Source organism: Podarcis melisellensis (assembly GCF_964234715.1).
Source record: "Podarcis melisellensis genome assembly, chromosome: 13".
Taxonomy (NCBI): Eukaryota; Metazoa; Chordata; class Lepidosauria; order Squamata; family Lacertidae; genus Podarcis; species Podarcis melisellensis.
Window position 1 is genome coordinate 22,582,428 of NC_138545.1, and position 12,759 is coordinate 22,595,186.

Consider the following 12,759-nt stretch of genomic DNA (forward strand, 5'->3'; position numbering starts at 1 on the left):
CACCATCAGATACTACCAAATGTGATGTATTACTGTGTGTGATGCACGCAAACATTGCTCCCCTGCTCACTAATCCCCTTTTCACTGCCTTTCCCAGCATTTCCTCTACACAGGGGTCAGCAAACTTTTTCAGCAGGGGGCCGGTCCACTGTCCCTCAGACCTTGTGGGGGGCCAGACTATATTTTTTGGGGGGGGGGAGATGAACGAATTCCTATGCCCCACAAATAACCCAGAGGTGCATTTTAAATAAAATGACACATTCTACTCATGTAAAAAACACGCTGATTTCTGGACCACCAGTGGGCCGGATTTAGTTGGGCTGGATTCGGCCCCCGGGCCTTAGTTTGCCTACCCATGTTCTACAACATGACAATACCCTGCCTCATTTCCTATCCCAAAGATTACATTGTGTTTTTTTTCTCTCTCAGCTTCTGAACCCACCCAAGGATCACAACACCCCCCTACCACCAGCCAAGCTTTCTCCCATCCACAACTTGTCCCCCAGAAAGGACAACACTATTATCTCTTCTCCCTCTTCCAAGTTTCTCTTTCCCTCTCACACACACGTATGACTAAAAGCCTCCTACAGTGTCAAAGAGGAAGGAGAGCCCATCTGGTAGTGCTTCCCTTCCTATGCTCCTCCTCCATCAAAGGTGACCCAAGGAGTGTGGTGGAGTCTCCTTCTTTGGAGGTCTTTAAGCAGAGGCTTGACAACCATATGTCAGGAGTGCTCTGATGGTGTTTCCTGCTTGGCAGGGGGTTGGACTCGATGGCCCTTGTGGTCTCTTCCAACTCTATGATTCTATGATTTGAACTCTGTGGCAGATTCCTGTAAGTGCCAGCTTTCAAGTCCTAGCTCAAGCCACATGATTCTTGTGCCTTCTAGTGGCTCAGACTGTCATCACAGCATGATGACAGGCCAATGTGTGTATATATTTACACCCCTACCCCTATTACCCCACCCCTTCCATTCTTACACAATTTACTTATTTGTTCAATCTTCCCCATCCCTTGCCATCATGTATTTAAATTGCCAGTCAACATTCCACCCATTAGAAACAGTGGTACAAAACAGTGCAGCCACTATTTTAAAGTGGGGGAAAAAGTAAGTTGCATTTTACTATTGAATAATAATAAATAAGAACAGATGGTCTTGCTGGCTTGAATGGTTATTATGTAATTGAACTTGGCTACTGTTGCTTCAAATCAGAATGTTTACTAGGTTGTTACTTTACAAAGGCAGCCCTGAGAATTTCAGCTTGTCCCCCTATTCAAACCTATAGGAATGCAGCCTCAACTGTAAAAAAGAATATTATTTACTGGTGTAACAATTGCATTAGCATGGACAGGCAGAGTCCCCCCAACCCCAGGCGACCTGGGTGGAATAATGACTCAAGACACTGTGTTATGGGATTACATAACTTTGGCCACAACTTTATTAAAACTTCAGATGTAGGGAGACCTTGGCTTAGGCATTGGGTGTTTATGCCTCCCAGTCCCTGGCCTGGGATCTGGGGAACATCAGATTTATCCAGAATGTGTAGGGATTGGGCTGGCTCTGGAGAACATATGTTCAAGCAGAGAGCCTGCCCCCCATTTCGCCGCCATTGGAGGGGAGAGCAATGACAACCTCTCGGCGTATGGCCAATGCCTCCCCTCAAGACCCCTTTAACGGGAAACCCTGGGATCAGCGCTGCAAGGGGGGCGTGGGTCACTGCTTCACGCCACCCCCCCATTTAGGAAGACAGGCTAAAGGATTCTGCCCAAGGCCTGAAACCGCCAAAGTTGTGACATTTTGCTACAGGGAAGGCAAAACCTGCCAATGCAGGAAAATTGATTTCCGGCCCTTCAACAGTGACCATGACATAGCAGCGCCCGCGTACCTGTGGAGAAGAGGTTAACCTGCAAAAGAAAGCTTAACTGAGGGAGGGCAGGGTGGGAGAAGCTCTGGAGTCAACTGAGGATTCCCAGGTAAGTACCTCCCTCTATTGTGTGGGCAGGCCGGTCCCTCCCCTTACCTGGCCAAATCACCTGGCAACGCCTCCTCAGTTGGGATTGGATAACTGGCAGAGGTACACAGCGACCTCCAGGTGTCCAGTTGGGGGGGGGAGCCAGGCTGTACTGCCGGGAGCCACATAGGTCCAGGGGGGCTGCGCTCAAGCATGCAAAAGGTGCCTCTCATTTGATGTGGGGAGCGGTCATTGCAGTGAGAGCAGCCAATTTGTGATAGTCCCGTGGTTTTATATATTTACTCTAAGGTGGGATCACGGCGTTTTAAAGAAATGAATTCCATAAATGAATGGAAAACGTGGATATCCAAAGGTGGAGACCCATTCATTGGGCCACCTTCCAATCTTTGGCCTCACTTTGAAAGGGGTGCCTTATGAATCCTAACTGAAAACAATGCTTTTGGGCAACAACAAAAAGATTACAGCAAATCTCCTACCAAGAGAAGGCATCTGATTTTCCTGGAACATGCAGAGGCTGAGTGTTCTTTCTTCTTGCTTCTCTCTCACACACTTTGTTTTTCCAACTCTCCAGTTCTGTCTGAGAACTAATTGGAAACAGAGAAGGGGTTTCAGCTTCCTATGGCCCTCAGCCAACACCCCATTGTGGCCTCAGGTGAATTGTTGGTGGGAACAGAAAGGATGTGGAGGGCAACTCAGGCCCATCTGGCTTTGACATGCATATGAATAAGGATGCTGGGGGACATGCTGGCTGGTTGGGATCCAGCTCTGGGTGAACCTGAAAGACCCAGCCAGCTGCTGTTGAAGCAAAAGTCGTATAATTAAAAGCAGAGGAGAAAGTTGCATTCTCTTTGGACAGTGCCAAAAAAACCTCTGGCTCCAGCTCCCAGCTTCCCACTCCATCCCTGCCTGGGAGCTGATATAGATAGGATAGTGTCCTTTTCAAGCTCAGCTTATTTCCCTTCATTCATCCCACTGATGTGTCCAGTCACCAGATTAGTGCCCACACAGCATCTCCTGATTGTCATGTTCTGGAGAAGTAGATCTCAGTGTCATCGGTGTCCTGATGGCAATTTGCCCCAAACTCCTAATGACCACTCACAGCAGCTTCATGCAGATATTGAATAGCATTGGGGATAAAGTAGTGCCCTGCTTGGTGTTTGTTTGGCTTTGGAGTGAGACCTCTTTCACTTGCCTTCTGGACTTCATCTTGCTTGCTTCACAGCCTGAAGACCCCCCCCCCCAAATACCAAGAAGCCATTCAGACTTCCACAACACGGAACTGAGTGCTCAGGGAGCCATTGTGTCAAACCCCCATTCTTGCATCAAGAAGCCTATATACATCTGAAATCTATAGGACTATAAAATCTATAGCAACATCAGAAGAAGAAGAAATACAACATGGCTGTGGCCAAGCAGATGATGTTGAGGAGGGCATCAACAATAGTGTGCAGAAGGCTCCTTCCCTTAGTCGGGCATCAGTTCTGCTTGGCTCCCTGGCTTCTTTCTTTTACCATTGAACATCAAGTTCCTTCAGAGGTTTTTGTTCCCAGGCTCTTTACTTTCTAACCACTAAAGCTCCCTCAATGAACCCAGGAAAGTTGGCTCCTATAATTCCAACACTCCACTGGATTCCACAGACCACTGGATCCCACAGGCTGTTGGAGAAGAGTCTTGATCGCCAATAATTCTACTTTCTCCATCCAAAGTTTGAAGTTAGCCCTCCCTTATTGTGCGCGCACACACACAACTTATTGCACGTGCGTGTGAAGGGTGAATAATGAAAACTTGTCTGTGCCAAGAGCCCTGGACAGCGTCTAAGCTCTTGGCTTGTTTAGTCTCTCTCTCCCACTCTCTCCCCAACTTTCATTTCCTGTCTTGCAGTTATTTTATACCCCCCCCCCCTCCACACACACACACTCCCAACCCTCCTGGCTTCTTATTCTTGCAGGACTATAAATCCAGGATTTACATATTGTCTCCGATCCCTGGCCTTGGGGGGTGTTAGTGGGCAGGCATTGGGAGTGGGAAGGGGTAAATAGACAACCCGTTTGCAGCTGCATGCCAGACCCGGCAAGAGGAGAAGAGGAAGGTGGGTGGGAGAAACAGCTTCTAAAGGAGCAGGGAAAAGATCTGCCACCAGACTTATAAATACAGGAACAAGAACAGTAAAGGAAGAGGAACTGTAGGACAACATGAAGGTAATGTAGTATCTGAGGGGAGGGTATTTGATGTGTGTGGTAGTGGCTGGTGTGGAAAGCTGGGTCTAATTTTCTTCACAGGGCTTTCCAATATCCCCCCTATTATCTGTGGCTTTTGGCCATGATCTACATAAGTGTAAGATTTATTTAATTCATGGGTTTCACTGATCAAAGACTTGCAATGGCCTGAGAGTAATTGTTTTTAAAAGAGGAGAGGGCTAACAATGGTTGTTACCCATCGTAGTACCTTGTGGAGCTTCCAGCTTCAGTGATAGTATATCTCTGAAAACCAGACACTGATGAGGGCTACCGAACTCATGTCTTTCCTGCATGCACCATGGATTATTCAGGCTAGCTGCAGTGACAAGCAGAATGCAGGGCTAGAGAGACTTTGTGTTTGATCCAGGAGGGCTTTTCTTGCATTCCTAAATCTAGTCATTTGTTCTACAATTGACATCCCCCCCCAAGCCACAGGCATGCTTATTCTACTAGCCATATGCCTAACAATATCTAGTGCCTGCTTTCTAAATGGAGAAATTCCACCGGAATACTAGACCTTTGATCCAAAACAAGCAAGCGATCTGTATCCAGGATGTATGGAGTTATGGAGGACTCATCAATCAATGATGGTGCTGGTGATATGTGACACTATTCACATATCATAACCATAATAGAGACTGGTAAATTAGCAGAAGCACAACTCTTTAATTTTGGCTGGAAAGGTGATGAGACAAGGAGAGCAAGGACAGGTAAGGTTAAATTAAATAAGGGGGGAGAAAAAGAATGAGAGATGCACAAGTTGTAAAAGCAGTGGCACCATTAGCTAATTTTAAAATACAGATTTAATGAGGTCATATCCAGTTAAGTCATACCAAGAGCAGACCCACTGAAATAAAGAGGCTCAAGTTGCATAAGTCCCTTGGGTCTGCTCTGAGTATGAGTAACACTGGATATCACCCAAAGTACATCTGGTTGTTTGTACAAACTCTGCAACTTTTGCAGATTGCACAGAGAAGGCCTCCCCACTCCCACTGTGTGTGCAGAAGTTGTTATATAGGTAGCAATTGGGAGCAAGAATGGAAGGCAATGATCCCTATTCCTCCCATCACAAATTCAATGAACATCTGAAAAAGGAGGATAGTTTAATGCCACTGCGGGTGTTCCATTACATATATTTGCCCTACCTTCCTAAAAAGGGGGGCTCAAGGGGGGTCGTGAAAGCTTCAGAACAAGCCATAAAACAAAGATTAAGCCATGCATTTGAAGATTAAAAATGTATGTCCATTTTAGGTTTCAGTCTGAGAGAAGAGGGAGCTGTTTCAAGCAAGATTGGCATGAATGCTAACTCAGATTTCTTTGTGGTGCGTTCTTGCTGGATGTCAGGCTGTTGGCCAAAACTTCAGTTCAATTCCAAGTAAAACAAAGTGGTGGCTTTCTCACTCAGATTTCTTCGAGGGAAATCTCAGCACAGGATCCTCAGTATAGGACCAAACTAGCCGACAATCTTTCCCTGAAATTTTGTTAGTAGTAGTTACAAGCGAAATCTTCAACAAAATGTCAGGATTCCAGTGACTGTCCCATTTACCTTAAAGAACTTTTCTGTCCCCACCCCTCACCAGAAGACAGCCAGCATCTTGTAGCCACTGAGTAAGCTCTGTCCTTGCTGGTTTGTTTCTGGATCTTCCTCCCCTGTTTAGTTCTCCCCACTAATTTGTTGTGAAATTGTTCTGCAATTTTCAGTGTTCCTCCAAGCCTGCTGATGCTTCCCTTTTGTGAATGGGTGGTAGCCTTTTGGATACATAGGCAGTAACACTCACAGCTTGGAAACAGAGAATGATTGATCACATTTTTATCTTGCCTTTCCTTCAGTGAATACAAGGCAATCTACACACACACACACACACCACAACCACTGTATCCTTACTACATAGGATGTTGCCTTATGCCAAGTCAGATTATTGCTCCAGCTACCCTGGAGAGCACCTCTCCATGTTTTCTGTTTTGTCCCCAGTATGCACCATGTTTTAAAATACCATGCTCTTTCCTCTTGGCTCTCCCAGGCCTCTCTGTTCCAGCCAGGCTTGCTGTTCCTCCTCCTCCTTGTTCAGTTGCCCACCTCACAAGGACAGGCCATCAACCCTGAAGGTAAGACCTGCTGACTCTGCTATGTGGAGCCTGCTCAAGCCCCTCATGTTTATTGTCTGCCATTCCTATCTCTTCCCATTGGGGCCATATAGCTCAGGGACCCTTTGCATGAAAAAGATCCCATCTTCAATCCCTGGCATCTCCTCTGATGGTTGGTTGATGGAAACCAGCTACCTATCCATCACCTTCTTTGCCAGACCACACTCACATCCTTGAGTGGGGGCTGAGCATAAACATTTTGGCAGCTGAAATATACAGCAGTGAAAAGATAAGTTTATTTTGTGTTTGTGTTCTTTTTGATATAGAGGGTTGGGGTTTTTTTTTTTTGCAATGGGGATCTCTTAGGGCACACTCTTGCTTTGGGGGGGCATTAATGGTACACCAAAGACTAGCAGAATTCGACAAGACACATAAGAAGCAGCTGCCTTATATTAAGTCAGACCATTGGTCCATCTAGCTGATAGTCTACACTGACTGCACACCCTCCAATGCAGTGCGGCCCCAATCCAGGACATCTTCTGGGTTCGAAATCCTGCTCAAGTCACGTGACCAATGCAAGATCATACACCTGGAGAAAATGCTTTTTTGGGGGTGAGATCTTGGCCCAAAATCACAAGAGAGCAAGGCGCCAATTATGGATGCCATGCTCTCGCAGGAAAAAACCCCAGGATGTCCCAGTTTTTCCAGGGCATGTGACTGGAAGTTGGTCTTCAGGGTTTCAGGCAGGACTTCCTGAAGATGTGGGTTATTGAACTTGGGACCTTCTCCATGCAAAGCTGATACTGTTCCACTGAGCTAGAGTCTCTCTCCCCCCCCCCCAATGTTGGATGTTTGGCTGCTTCCCGGAGCTGATTTACATTTGTAAATAAACAGACTTTACAAATCATGGCCTTACAATCTAGTGCAACCAATAGACTTAGGTGTGTCTTATACTGAGTAGCTTTCAAGTCTCCAGGATTCTTTTCTTTACAAGGGAATTGATCCTGTAAAAGGTACTCCCTGAAACATCCCAGGTGCTTGGAAAAGCTGATGGACTAAAACAACACTGTCACACAATCCCCACTTCAAGGATTGGTGTGAGGTTCCGGGGAGCACAAAAAGTTTTGATTTCCTTTCAAGAGTGTGCTTTAAACTTATAAACCCTATTCAGCAATTCTACTCCACATGTGAAGAGTTAGATGAATGCAGAGGAGGAGCGATGACTCTCCCACAACATTGAGCACATACATTTAACTTCTGTTAAAAATACCGTATATATATTTTGCCTCCACTGCGGCAGCCCGGCAGCCACAACACTGCGAAGATGGCCTTCCACTAGACTGTGAAGACATTTATGACCAAGGCTCTGAGACAGATGGCGTGTACCTTATTTATCCCGCGGGCCCCAATATCCCTGTGCCTGTGTACTGTGATATGACCACCGACGATGGAAAATGGACGGTAACAAGAGCAAAGTGTGGGATGGGAGGTCCACCTCAACCTGGCAGTAAGGATCACAGGGTTGGGGCAGATTAATGGAGGGAGCTCAGCTGTTTCTGTGCTTTCCCAGGTGTTTCACTGTGGCCCTAAAAGACACCACAATGAAACAAAGTTTGTGTGTGATTTTTGGTAAATAATTTCATCTCTTTCTGCTTTTTGGCCATTGTCCTCTCTCTCTCTCGTTCTCTCTTTCTCTTTCTCATTTGTGAGCATATATGGATGCATAATTGCACTCACTCACTGTAGTGCATAGTTACAATGTTCCCGGTTTTTAGCCTTTGGATTTTTTAAATACCCTAGTTGAAATTTTCTTATGTTTCATTTTTTATATTCTGTTGTGTTTCACTGTTTACATTTTTCCACCTTCATGAGTATTTGGCAGCAGGAAAGGCAGGCTTTAAATACAGTTTACTTTTAAAAAGACAGGAGGGAGTGAATGTTTATGGGAAGAAGGGATCTTTGTTTTTGTACCTTGAAGGCACACCATCTCCTTCATGTAACCACCACTTTGGGATTCCTGTTTTCCATGGTGATGGGAGGAATGCCATTGGTGGCAGGGGTGGGGAAGATGATTGGGTACCAGTTCATTAGAAATTAATGCTGTCATTTCCCTTCCGCCACATTTTCCAGGTTTTCCAGAAACGATTCAATGGTTCAATCAGTTTCTTTCGGGGATGGAATGACTATCGGTTTGGCTTTGGCAGAGCAGACAGTGAATACTGGCTGGGTAAATAGAAATGAGTAACGGAAAATACCTTCTTTCTCCCCCCCTCCTTTTAAACAACAACAACAAAACAGACAATATGAATCATGGACAACCAAAAAGTAACATGAATTCAATACAAGGAGGTTTTGATGATAAAATCCAAAAGCCAATTGGTCAAAAATCATGAGTAAATGGAATGGATATTGGGCTCATCCACACTTACCATTTACCCTGCACTTTTTAGGCACAGATCCATGCTTTAAAGTTGAGTAGTTTTCTTTCCCCATGAAAACCTGCTCTTTTAACACAATTCAAGTTTTCTGTGGGTTGCAGTTTGTTCTGATTTAGTGGTAAAGAGAAGGTTTTCATGGGAAAAGCATTGGGGCAAACAAGAAAACCCAACAAAACACTCTTGGACCCTTTGAAGTGTGGACCTGTGCCTAGAAACATGGCACAAAAGAGTGTCTGAATGAGCCCATAATTACGAAGTTGTCAGAGGGGTGGAAAAACTCAGCTTACATTGCACAACAAAGCAAATAAGAGGAAAGGGGTTCGAGCCCATTTACAGACAGGTATTTGCTACCTGAGTGACTGTGTTGTCACGTAGTTAATAAATAACCGCTAAGAGCAGGTAGAGTCAGAAAGATCAGCATCACCTTTAGTTGCATGAAGATTACAATTTCTTTGAGATAGTGATGAACATAACTTTCTTGAACCAGTTATCTAGGGTATAACGTGAGACCTTTTTCCAGCCCTCTTTTTCTCTTCTCACCAGGCCATGGGTTTTGTTCTCTCCCCCGGCTCTTGACACAGACATTTTACTTTGCCAGGACATTCTGGAACACCAAATGTTTGGGTTTCTTCCCTAAGCAGCTGAAACATGTTCCTGGGCCCAGACAATTCCAATGTAAAATGTGAGCATGTTTACTGTGACTCTGAGCCAGGAGATGCAGCCAAGTTCCCCTTAATTTTTCTGCCTGCCCACCACTTTTCTATCCAAAGACACTGGCTCAGACAATACATAGCTCCCAACAAAAAGAGTGGGTGGTTGCGTGGCTGTCTTTTGTTCTGTGTGTATACAGTTTGGGTTCCTACATAATACTTCTTATCTGCTCTATGGCCCAGGGCTGCAAAATATCCACCTCCTGACCCTGAAGCAGAAGTATGAACTACGTGTGGAGCTGGAGGACTTTGAGAACAGTACGGTCTTTGCCAGATATACGGACTTCTCACTGTCGCCACATGCTATAAGTGCAGAAGAGGATGGCTACACACTGCATGTGTCTGGCTTTATTGATGGGGGAGCAGGTGAGGGGCTGTGGGTGCCAAGTTACTAGTCATCCCTTTCTACTGTTACTTTAGCCCCCCCCACCCCATAGCCAGGACTGGGTAGGGTGCTAGCTCCTAACACATTGGCTCTACCCCCTGAAATAGATCCTTCAACTACAATAGCAAGGGTGGAGAGCTTCAGGCCCTCAAAATGTTGTTGGATTTCAAATTCCATCAGTCTTAGCCAGCATGGACAATAGTCAGGGATATGTGGAGTTGGAGTGCAGCACTGAGGAACGTGTGGACCTCTATATGTTGGACTCCTAACTTCCATCTGCCCCAGCCAGTATAGCTGATGGGGGTCCAGGAACAGACTCCTTGCTCCTGTTATAGAGAGTCCTGAAGTGATCTCCAATCCCATTCAACACCATATAATCCAGAAGTCCTGGTTATGACTCACATTAGGACAATGCAGTGGATCAAACTCCCCTCCCAGGGATTGGTTCTTAACTTTGGGGGAATTTTCTATACATCAGTGTGGTTAAGTATAATTGCCCCGAAACTCAGATCACAAGAAAGTCCACTCATTGGAAAGCATGCCAACAGCCAGTTCTATCAAGCTAGGCCCCCTAGCTGCAAATGAATCTACTCTAAGTAAGTGCACTACTCCAGCTTTTTATTGCAGCAGGCTTCATGGCAGGTACCTAACCTCAGATGTTGCAGAGCTACAGCTCCCATCATCCTTGGCCACTGGCCTTCACAATGAGCTTCTGGGAGTCTAGTAATATCTGAGGTGCCACAGATTACCCACCCTTGCTTTATGGAATCCACATTTTTGTCACACCATTGTCTTTGTGCTCCCACCAGGTGACTCATTGACCTACCACAATGGCCAGAAGTTCTCAACATTTGACCGGGACCAAGACCTTTTTGTGCAGAACTGTGCGGCGCTGTCTTCAGGTGCCTGGTGGTTCAAGAGCTGTCATGTTTCCAACCTGAATGGCTTCTACCTTGGCGGGGCCCACCTCTCCTATGCAAGTGGCATTAACTGGGCCCAGTGGAAGGGCTTCTACTATTCCCTCAAGAGAAGTGAGATGAAAATACGCCGTGTCTGAGAGACGAGGTGGCCTCTCCCATTCCTCCTTTCCAGTGGCCTTCTCAAGATGAATTTCCATTGAAACAAACAAACAAAAACCACAACTATATTGTGGAAAAGGTTGTGGAGCTGGGATTGAGCAGGTGGGGACTAGGGCTGTGATGGAACTAAAGCCATTGCCAACACAAATTTTACCTTGTCTTAAACTTGTGCTGTGCTGAAATCTGTCTTCTAATTCCTTGAAAATTTCCTTTCCCAGAGAAAGATGCTTGCATTTTTCTGCCTCTTTCTCAGTGCACTTCAGAAAGTATTTGCAGTTACGGTGAGTTGGGGTTGAGCTCACTTACTTTTATCATTCATTGCAAAGGTGGCCAGTAGTGGTGGGGGTTTTTTTGGTTTCAATCAATTTCTCCAGCACTCTGTAGCCATCTTGCCTGTCTGTGCTTCCTGATCTGAAAAAGCCACATGGGAGGAGTTATCTCATGATTTCTTCCTTGGGCTCAAGTCAAACTGGAGGAAGCAGAGGAGGTTGGCTACCAACTGCATGAAACTGGTCTGTCCTTTTACCTTAAAATCAAAACACAGTGCCACAACATCCATATAAGGATCACTTTAAAAATAAGAGAAAATGTTACTTTAAAAACATCAACCATTAGGCAACTATTGTGGGCATGGTAGACAACCTCTACAATTTCTAGTGCTTTCAGGAAACCTCACCCAAGGAAGTCATGAGATGCTCAGGAAGTGCAGACTACAGATTGCAGACCACCAGAGGGATGTTTTGTAGAAAAGGAAGAAATAGGCCACGTCAAAAGTCATGTGAGTGCAACAAAACTTCCACACCACACTAATAAAGATTTCACCCAAAGTCTGATGGAATTTCTTTTTACAAAAAACAGACAATCATTTTAAAAAGAGCTCTCTCTTTTTTGCACAGCATTGTTTCAAACCTGTTTAACTGCCATGACTACAAAGCAATGCTCTGGATAATCCTTTAAGGAAGGTTTTCTAATACTCTCAGAAAATTATTCTCAGAGCTCTTTGGGAAACAGTGAAGCTACTCTGAAACTCACAAGTGCACAAGAGAGACATACCTAAATCTGCTAAGGGGAAGAGATGATCTTCATTTTGTTTGAGGCCAGGATTGAGAGTCTGCAGCACAGATGACTGGATTAGCATTCAAGAGTGATAAAATGATGGGAAGAGGGGAAGAACACAGGCAAAAGCAGCCCAACCAGTTTTCCAAGTTTAAGAATAATTATAATCCTTTGTACCCCTTTGGTTTTTACTTTGAAATAAAGCCACATTCTCTGAAACTGAGACAGTGATACAACTGTGGGGTTTTTTTTTGGGGGGGGGAGCTTTTTTGAGGCCAGGAGTGAAAAATCTGTAGCCTTCCAGATGTCATCCCTGATTGTTGGCCATACTGATGGGAGTTAGTACAGCAACATCTGGAGAATGACAGGTTCCTCTCCCCAGGTTTAGGTAATTTGTTGTTTCTTTACTGGTCAACCTCCCTGCACCAAGAAAAAGAGCATTAGTTCTTCAAAATGTGTGCTTCTTTTGACATCTGGCTGGCCTGAGTAACCATCCAAACTGCAAAGGAAACTTAGAAAATGGAAATGAAGACTAAACACTGCTTTCCCCAGCCTTCTCGTGTCCTGCCAATAAGCTTGTTTTGACTCCAGGCTGTTCACATCTGGATTTTGTCCCCTGCAATTAAGGCAAAAGTCACCTGAGGCTACAGCATTGTGATGGCTGAGAACCAGGATATATGTTCTTTTTGTGTTCTCATAAAACTGGTTGTGTTTTTGGTGTGTGTAGTGGGGGTGGGGAGATGGGAGGGGGAGGAAACAGTGGTGGAAAGACCTACCACACAGGTTTGGATCTTGAGC

At 45.2% G+C, this 12,759-nt stretch overlaps 1 protein-coding gene across 1 annotated transcript; it reads left to right on the top strand.

Moving 5' to 3' along the window:
• The first annotated feature begins 3,882 nt into the window (after positions 1-3,882).
• Positions 3,883-12,180, top strand: MFAP4 (microfibril associated protein 4). The gene is made up of 6 exons (XM_081887151.1): positions 3,883-4,169; positions 6,230-6,314; positions 7,594-7,754; positions 8,424-8,520; positions 9,625-9,807; positions 10,636-12,180. The coding sequence occupies exons 1-6, from the start codon at positions 4,164-4,166 to the stop codon at positions 10,881-10,883; spliced, it is 780 nt and encodes a 259-aa protein (XP_081743277.1). The 5' UTR covers positions 3,883-4,163; the 3' UTR covers positions 10,884-12,180.
• The last annotated feature ends 579 nt before the right edge of the window (positions 12,181-12,759 follow it).